We start from the raw sequence: 9760 nt of genomic DNA, 5'->3' as shown, positions 1-9760 counted from the left end.
GCTTGTGGGGGTCGTGTGCAAATTGCAGCGCCACCCGAAACCAACGACGTTCCTTGTGTGTGGGGGGGGGCCTTCCTCTGGCAGGCCACCAGGCGCCATGCAGGAGACCCTCGCCTGCCTCCCCAGCCATCCTTTTGCTGCTACCACCAAAGGGGAGGAGGAGGGGGGAAGTATGGGGCTCCAGAGCAAACGAATTCATGCAGCAGCCAAATTGCCCGCTCAGAACTTTAATGCCAGCAGCTCACAAAGTAGGATTTTTGCTCATGAGACGTCACAGCTTCAAGGGAGCCGTGATCCCAGGGGCCGAGAGCATGCACAGAGCACCTCTGGCTTACCGTCGCCACCACAGCCAGTCCCTGGAAAGGTGGCAGCTGCCGGGGGGGGGAGGCTCACCTCTTCTCCACTCCACCTGCCTGGAAGGGGGTGCTGTCTGTGCCCCACCCGCCCCGAGCCCGACGGAGGCTGGGCGCAGGGGGGGCGCTCATAGTGCTGTGTTGAATCAGCGATTGGGACCAATGGGCATGCCGTGCGTAAGTTGGGGCAGGCAGGAGTGCCCCATGGACGGGTGCACGGCGGCACAGAGCAGCATGCGTGCTGCTGCCGCGAGATGAGGTTTAGTAGCTTGGGCAGGGTGGGGGCTTTTGGTGGGGGGAGGGCGGCAGGGCAGTTGGCGCCCTGTTTGGAGCTCTGTCCTAGGCCAGAGACTATCTGGCCTAGTGAGAGAGCTGGCCCTGCCAGTGAGGGTCATGGCAGTTTGAATCCAGGTCTTACTGTAGCCACGAAACTACACTGGCTGGCCTTTCCTCTGCTGATAATAATCTTGATTTTAAACATTTGCTGAAATGGAAAAGGTTAAGCATCAGTTCTTCTGCTCCAATCAAATGTACAGCCTGTTGAGGCAGCTTTTCAGTTTTTAAAAAAGCTTCCTGGAAGCTTCTTCTTGCATCTGCCATAGCATGTTTACTTTGGCCTTGAAAGCATTACTAACTGTTTGCCAACAGCATCTGTGATCTGTCATTTCATGTACCACCACAACTTCATTATTTCCCTGAAAGTTTCATGTATTAAATTATGAATTGTGTTTGGCCATTTTCATTACTCTGTGTTCATTTCAGATGTGTCTATTATATACAGAGGTCATTCATTTTTCTATCATTCATTTTACATGCCCCTAGTATTTAATATCTAATTGGGGTGTGTTTGGATTCCCCCTGCTCCCCGAGTGCGGGGTGGGGTGGACAACAGACACCTTTATATATCCCCAGCAGGACCATGGAAGACGAGGATGCAAACTTTTATCAGTTCTGACACTATCAGTCCCCCAGAAGAACAGCAACTCTTACTGGTTTTCACTGGTAGTGGCTCTATTTCTCAGACCCATGGGACCTTGGCTTCTGTATTAATGTCTTAGATTTGAATCTGCCCCTTCTTCCAACCTTAGAATGACATACGCAGAGTTTAGTCCATTAAGTCTATCAATCAGTCAATCCTAAAAGAAATCAACCCTAACTGTTCCCTGGAAGGCCAGATACTGAAGATGAAGCTCAAATACTTTGGCCACCAAATGAGAAGGGAGCACTCACTGGAGAAGACCCTGATGCTAGGAAAGACTGAACGTCAAAGAAGGGGATAGCAAAGGATGAGATGGTTAGACAGTGTTATTGATGCAAGTAACATAAAATTAAGCAAACTTTGGAGCACGACAGAAGACAGGAGGGCCTGGCGTGATATGGTCCATGGGGTCGCAAAGAGTTTGACTCGACTGTGCGAATGAACAACAAAAAATTAGTTGTTGAGCCAGAGTCTGGCTTAAGGTCACTCTAGTGCCTCTATTGCCACTGCTTCTTGGAGCAACCCACCCCCCAACACATTGGGTATTTTGGCAACAGGGTTGGCTTGTTCTTTAGTACAGCATGATGGTCCTAGAAAAGGAAGTGCAGCCAGCATTTGTGTATATTTATTATATATATATGTTGTGTATACTGTATATGTGTGTGGGAAGGGACACATTCGGTTGCGTCTCAGCAGCAAAGGGATGTTTGTTCTATGATTATTATTCTTTTTACAACGCAGAGGCCTCGCTTCCCCCAAGCTCCTGGAATGTTAGGGAGGCGACGGCCACTCTTGAGCAGCGAGGCCCTCCCGTCTCCTCCCAGCTTCCTTCGGCCTGCTGGAGATTTTTTCCAGGCCTCTCCAAGCCTCAGCTTCTCGCGGTTGCTAGGCATCGTGACGTGTCCCAGAAGCGAATGGTGATTGGCCAAGCTACAGGCCCCGCTCCTCGCGGTGGGACTCTCCGGGAACCGGTGCTATGACTGGAGCATGCGTGGTGGGGGCCGCGTCCGCTTCGGCCACGTCTGCCGGGTCTGTGTTAAGCCGTGGCTAGCTGCTCGCCAGCAGTCATGGCGTGCCCGCTGCTCGTGCCCGGGCTGCGGAGGTTCCCGTTGCTCTGGCTTCTTCTGCTGGCGCCGTCCGCCCTCGCCTGGGACAGTGGGGACTTGGAGCTCTTCGACCTGGTGGAGGAGATCCCGCAAAACTTCTACGCCTTCCTGGGAGTGGAGCAGGTGAGGAGCGCCGAACGCGTGGCCCCGAAACGGTGGCTTGGTCCTTCTCGCTTCCGGGTTTCGCTCATTGGAGCCACAGCTCGGCTGCGGAACCAGTTGCGAACGCTGGAGTTTTGGTCTGGAGCATCAGTACTTTTAAGACGAGAGCGTTCCTGAGCATGTGCAGATTGACTTCCTCACTGAGGTGGGCTGGGCTGCAACCAATCCATCTGGGACTAGAGGGCATGGCTGAAGAGAAGAGTTTTATTCTTTATATGCACTGTTTGCTCTGTTTCTTACGTATCTTTTCTTTTGCTTATTCCTTCCAACTCCCCCTCCCCCATTGCTCTCTTTACATTCCAATCATGTCCAGTGTTCCCTCTAGGCTGAGTTAGTGTGAGCTAGCTCCGGTTCACGCATTTGTGTCTTAGCTCAGAAAGGATGGCCCCAGTGCAAACTAATTTATGCAGTAGCCAAATCTCTTGCTCACAACTTTAATGCCAGTAGCTCACAAAGCAGAATTTTGCTCACAAGACTCCAGAGGTTAGAGGGAGCAGTGATCGTGTCCCATGTTGAGTGCTATGCTTCACGTCACTGTATCTTATTTTGGACTGTGGTTTCCTTGGATCCTCCTCCTAACCACCCCCCAGCATTCTCTTATGCTCTGTCGCTTTCTCCCTTCCAGAGGCATGCTTTCATACAACGGTCATCCTCTTGTGTCACTCTCTGTTCCTAGAGGATACTTCCCTTTTGCTTACAAATTGAGCCCACAGAAATTGCAGATATCCTGCCTCTTCTAGTGGTGACGGCTCTTGGTTGCTTCTGATTGGACTGTTCTGCACTGGCACTGTGTTGACTATCCGGCTGCCTGAGGGATGATTTACTGTGACAATCTTACACTTCTCCCTTTTTTGTGTGGAGAAATTAAGGTGGTACTGATTTCCTTAACATTGATGGATTTATAATTGCTGTTGATACTGTTTATTTTTGTTTTGGGAGGAGCTGCCTGTGAAACTGTTTAAAGTTAAACTTTAAAAAGCACAGTGCTTAACTAACTAGTATTGTAGGCTATGGGTTGGTTTGTTTTTTGGTGACTGTTTTAAAAGTATCTCAGGGTTGAACTGATTTAACGGTAATGCTTATTTTGAAGAAGAGATGCAGGCAAACGACATTCAGCGGCATCAAATGATGTTGAGCACTATCAGTCTCTCACTTGGTTCACATATCACACAGATGCCTGGAAAAATTAGACTATGATAAGTGCGATTGTCCAAATGCTAGGAGTCCTCTAAGTTAGGTGTGTCAAACCAGGATGTGAAAACCTGATTGGAACTTGCATTGTTAATCACAGTTGAGATTGACTATGGTAAATGCCCTGGTTTGTTCTCTAGTGTTGCAGTGCAGGCTGGGATACCAGGTGGATCTGTGTGGGAGAGGTGTGGAAAAGAGCAGGGCCAAGTATAGGTAGCCAGGAGGGCCATTTGGCCCGGCCCTCAAGCTAAAAGGTGCCTCAGTGCACAGTGCACATGAAAAGCAAGTTGTGATTGGTTTTGCAACTTGCTTTTTATGCGCACTGTGCATCATATTTTAAATTGTTACCATGGCTAAGGGCCTCAAAAGTTGTAAGTGGCTTGGTCTTCTCTGAACATCTGAGAGGGTCTGGGAAAGAACCATGACAATGAGACTAGCATTTGTCTGTGAGCCAAATTCTGGTTTTACACTTGGGCTATAGTTGAATAAAACATAGTTTCCCATTATGTCTGAATAGAGTCCCTAAGTCTAAAGAAATTATTTTGGCGTTATACTAGTTTCACATTGAAATGTGCACACCAAGAAATTCATTAAGCTTTTTGTGTTCAGTTCCAGTTACACTGACCTTTATTTCCATGTTCTCTAGTTCAGTTGCAGATCAGGTGCTAACTTAAAAAAATTGGTTCAGTCACTTGGGCATTTTCAAATATGTCTTATGTAGCTAGTAACTTTCCATAAAGCAATAAATCTGTCACTGAAAAAACAAATTTTGGCTGAGATCCAGAGGATGACATAGGAAGTTTCTGCACATGCTCTAGCATTTCTGAAAGCTTTTATACCTCAGTCCTTATGCCATCTGTAAATCTGCTTCTAAGTGGAGTCTCCCTTAAACAGTATCAAATGAAGCATGGGGTCCTGGACTTGGTAGGGGAAATCACAGAAGTGTGCCAAATTGGTTAGGGGCATGCTTTGGAACTTGGCTGTCTACACATTCTAATAGCACCTTGTGAAAAATTTGGTTGGTTCCATTTGACTTCTCAGAGAACAGCATCAACTGCAGCAAGCAAATTTTTCTTTTGACTATCAAGAAGGCACAAGCAGTATTTTAACTAATCAACATTGTTCAGCTCTTGAATGTGGCCTGGACCAAATGAAGTTGACCTTTCATTTGGAAGGATAGGAGTATGAGTGCAGCAGTGTTCTACTAGTGCACGGGAGGTCATCATGAGTTCAAAACGGATGTGTATATGCATGGGAGGGGGGACTTCTTGGGGGAGTTCCATTCTTCTCCAGTAGATGTTATTTCCTGGTGAGGAATGTTGTGGGATAGGAAAGAGAGAAGTGAAAATAAGCCCTTAACTAGTTAAAAGTATCTCTAATATAGAGTAGGTAAATAAGGCCTTAACTAGTTCCAATATAGAGTAGGTACTACAATAGGGAAGGCTAGATTTTGTATGGGTTGTCCTGAGGTGCCATTGCATGCTTTAATTAAGCTGACACTATCTGCTAGTACAAGCATCACAAGTGTGGCACATGTGCACTTGGGCACGGCCAGGGTGATAATTTGCCTTGAGTTTCAATGAGAAAGGTGGACAATAAATAACATAAATAAATCTGCAACATTTCAAGTGCCTTTTGTGAAGTGGCTACAGTTGCTTTTCAAGGTGGATCCCATCCATGAGGCATTGATAGCATCACTAAAGACATATTTTTATATTTTCCATTTTAGCATACAGCTCCTGGAAATACATTATTATAGTTCTCTCTGTTATAATTTTGTTCAGTAGCCCAAGCCCCTGGTGCCAGAACCCTCCGAGTTCTTCCTTTGTTTTCTTTAGCTCCTCAAGTGGAAATAGTTATAGTGTGAACTTGGATCATTAGCACTGGATGCTTCCAAAGTTCGGGTAAATCCTAGGGCAAATATTTCTGTTAGCTGCAAAATATGGTGTGACATTAAACTAAGCAAATGTTGGAATGTGAAGAAATGTAAAATCCAGCTGTTCCTATCCGTAATGGCCATCTTGCTACCCTTGCATTTGAGCTGAGACAAGAAAGTGAAATTATGCAATTAATTTTTATAGGAGAAATTGGAAAGAAATTATATATTTGTAAGTCATGTCTAAGGTTTTAAACTGTATTTAATAAATTGCACAATTTAAATGTGGAATAAAGTTGATGGTTTATGGGTCTGGCTCTAGAAGCCTTTGTTCCGTTCGCATAGGAAAAGTCCTCTTGAAATAAGTAGACATACCTTGCTACCCTTTCCACCTGTCATTAAGAGGATTTTGTAGTGTACTTCCATGCCAAATTTTAAGGGATGTATTCTCACATGAATGTATTCAATTAAAGAATGAAATAACAAAATGTGATCTTTTAATGGAGTCTTCAAGGAAAACAGATAAAAAGTCAGAGGCCACAAGAACAGATGCCTACGGAGACGCTGGCTGCGTTCAGATGACATTTGGTCTAAGGATGGGCCTAGGTCGGAGGTCCTGAGGTTTCCATGCTCCACCTCTCTCCTTCCCTTCCTTTTCATGCTGAAATTAAACATTTCCTGGTTTTGAGGTAACTGTAGGTTTATTTCTTACTACCAGTCAGAATGAACACTGGTTTGTGGGTGAGGACCCCAGACAGCCGTTAAGATAGACCCAGACTAAGTTGGGAATTTCCCCTTCCCGCTGCAGCCTCACCTTACATGGGAACTCCCTCCCCAGTGAGATTTGTCTGCCTCCCTCTGTCGTCTGCTGCCACTGGGTGAAGGATTCTTTAGGTCCTGTTTGGCATTCCTGTCTGTGTGTTTTTATGTGTTTTCATTTTGTTTTATTTATTTACTAGGAGGCAGTCCCGTTGTAGGAGCCAGGCAACGAGCGCTAGGAAGACGTGAGAGGCCCCTGCACCCCCGCCTCGCACGGCCCAGCGAGACCCCGGGGGCCGTGGCAGCACGGCAGCAGCTGTCGGGTAGCAGGGCAGCCAGGCGCAGTTGCTGTGGGCCGCCGATGGCCGGGGCGATGGGAGGAGCCACGTTGTACTGAGGGCTCTCTGTGCGGCGCGCGGCAGTCGGGCTGGATGTTGCCGCTGAGAAACGGGAGGCCTATCCCCCCGCCTTGGCCCCCCTGGTGACAGGCGAGGCTCAAGGGGCGACGGAAGAGGGTGGCAGGGGCTGCCTGGCCGGTCAGGCACTGGCAGCGTGGAGGCAGCTCCAGTGGTCTCCGCGCTGCTGGCGCGCTGGCCCCCGTGCACTGACAGGCCGGGTGGCGAGGTGGATTAGGGCTCGGGTGGGAATGACAGGCGCGGCGGCGGGAGGATCGCCCTGCGGTCCCCGGCTCCCCCCCCAAGACTCCAGGGTGGAGGGGCGAGGGAACAGGGCACCACTGGCTCCCTGGCTGCCGTGGTGTCGGTGTCCTGTGGGCTGTCAGCGTCAGCCTGGCAACCCCCGCCTGGTGGCAGAGTGCCCAGCTACCTGGAGGCTGCGTGGGCTATGGCAAACACTGTGGTGGCGCCAGGATTGACCTGGGGCTCGCACACATCCAAGCGCCGGAGCGTCCATCCCACCCGGTTGCTCCGCGCAGACTGAGGGCAAAAGGCTGCCTGGTGAGTCTGTGGGCGGGGCTGAGGCGACGGAGGGAGGTCAGGACCCAAAGGCTAGGGAGGCGTGTGGAACGTTCAGGAGAGAGTCACACCAAAATGCTTTTATATATAAGGAGAGATTTGAGAGCCATTGTGGTGTTGTGATTAAGAGTGTCAGTATCTGGGAGACCCATGCTCGAATCCCCATTCATGCCGTGGAAGCTCTCTGGGTGACCACACGCTCTCAACCTAGCCTGCCTCACAGGGTTGTTGTGAAGAAAATGGAGGAGAGGAGAATGATGCGAACTACTTTGGGTCCTCGCTGGGGAAAAAGGTGGGGTATAAATGAATTAAATATATACATTTGTATATACGTATGTATGTATTTTAATGATTTTTAATGTCTGAAATGTTTTAATGTTCTCCGCCTTGGGAACCCTAAGCTGGATGGAAAGGCAACATAGATGTATTTTAATTAAACAAGTAAAATGTTGTTCTTAAGGGTTCCCCGTCCCCCAGCATTTCATGGAGATCAGCAGACTGCAGTGGGAGGGGAGAAGGCACAAAAGTTCTATAGTGCTGATGGGAAATGTAGTCTGGATCCAACCTGTTACACTTCATGTTCCTTAGAGCTTTCTCTTCCATTGTGTTTATAACCTATAACCAGGGCTGGTGTCACTGTACCCTGTGGTGGGGCAACTGCTGGGGCACGCGGTTTCTGATGGGGCCCACGGTCACTCACTTCCCCGTCTGTGCACCTCCCCTGCCACCTGTCTGTGTGCCCTCCCCCGCACATTCACTTGCAAGCACTCCGCCGTCCATCTTCCCAGATTCCCAGCATTGATGGAAAAGCGCATATGGGTGGTACCCGGCAGCGGTGCTACTAGTGGCTTCTGCAGCGGCACTACCAGCAGGAGGTAGGAGGGCTTGTGAGTAGGAGGAAGGATGCACAGTCAGGTGGGGGAAATGCAGGTGAGCGGTGTGAAGGGAGGCATGAAGGGAGCCTGGTGGTGGGCAGAAAGAGGGCCCTAGGAATTGTCTGGCCAGCCCTCCCTCCACCTGGAACTTGAAACCAGCACTGCCTTTAACAGTCTTCATAAGGTGAGGACTATTTTTGCTGAAGAGGTTTGACAGTACTAATTCTAAAACCTGTTGTTGTGTGAATGGTAGTACAGTGACATGTCTTCTAGTCATGCTGGGTTTCTGGTGCAGTGTGTCCTTCTTTCCTACAGAAGGCGTGTACATAGATGCTGTTCAGTATTACACGGATCCTGAAAGGGGCTATGGGAGCAATGAATTCCCCCTCCTCCCCATGCTGGGACTTCTCCATCTTATGGACAGGGATCCCTTCTGCCCTGAGAAAGTCTTGAGACCTTCCTGATCTACAGGATATACGGATTGATTACTTATTTAAACAATTCATCCTAACTTATCTCCTCGGACTCGAGTTGGTGGTCAAGGGTGGCAGAGGTGGTGGTCTGTTTTACAGGAAGGTATCAGTTTGCCTTGTACTTTCTATTACTCCTTTTTCTAATTTATCCAGATAGGGATTGGCTCAGTTCCCAGTGATTCCCATTGAGTTCTGTGGGACAAAGTAATGAACAACATAGCAGTCATGATATAGTTGAGGGCAATACATCTTGAGTTTCCCTCTCAAATAATGTTTATAATAGCTGCTGTTCAATTCTATGGGGGGGAAAATAAGTTTTCCCCATAGAAGTGAATAGGAGCCGTTATAAAATATATCTTCAGCATAGTGTTGTGTGATCCTGCCATGCTTTGTTGTTGATGGTGCACGGTCTTGCCTCCACTGATGGGAACCTGGTGGAGAGGTAATGTGTCGTTAGTGTTATTGAGGCAATGAACATGAAATTAAGCAAACTCCAGAGCACGACGGAAGACAGGAGGGCCTGGCGTGATGTGGTCCATGGGATCGCGAAGAGTCGGACTCGACTGTGCGACTGAACAACAGCAACAAACTACAAAGATAGAATTTCCTTTGTAACTTTTAAAATTCCCATCCGTGAAGTTGTTCTGTTACCTGAGGGCTGTATGGGAGTAGTACTGAACAAAATTTGTGGCCTGAAATGCAAGTTTGGAGCTCGCTGAAGTAAATCCCCCCCCCCTCGGTAGAAAGTGCAGGCAATAAAACTGGTCAGTTTTGTAGGAAAATTCAAGCATGTTGTTGTTTAAACCAGAATATAACATGTTGCTGGCATGTACTGAGACTGTAGTTATTGCAGTTCTTCAGTGATTTCCTCTCTGATTGCATATAATTGACATTTTTAAGAACTCTTTTAGAGTACTTAGAAACCTGATGACAAAAGCCCCTAAACAGATGTCCAGAAGATGGAAGAACAATCCCTATGTGAGACCTACATTGGGCGAACAAAAGAGAGAAG

At 48.0% G+C, this 9760-nt stretch overlaps 1 protein-coding gene across 1 annotated transcript in view; it reads left to right on the top strand.

The window, feature by feature from the left end:
- The first annotated feature begins 2323 nt into the window (after window positions 1-2323).
- DNAJC1 (DnaJ heat shock protein family (Hsp40) member C1) overlaps window positions 2324-9760 on the top strand; it is a 116289-nt gene continuing 108852 nt past the window's right edge. The window contains exon 1 of the mRNA XM_015410011.1: window positions 2324-2561. Coding sequence (XP_015265497.1) covers window positions 2400-2561 — 162 coding nt within the window. The 5' untranslated portion in view covers window positions 2324-2399. The remainder of the gene's footprint in view (window positions 2562-9760) is intronic.

The sequence above is a fragment of the Gekko japonicus genome, unplaced genomic scaffold, assembly GCF_001447785.1.
Source record: "Gekko japonicus isolate JY-2015 unplaced genomic scaffold, Gekko_japonicus_V1.1 scaffold101, whole genome shotgun sequence".
Lineage (NCBI taxonomy): Eukaryota > Metazoa > Chordata > Lepidosauria > Squamata > Gekkonidae > Gekko > Gekko japonicus.
The sequence above is the reverse complement of the archived record's forward strand: the minus strand, read 5'-3'. Positions and strand labels throughout refer to the sequence as shown.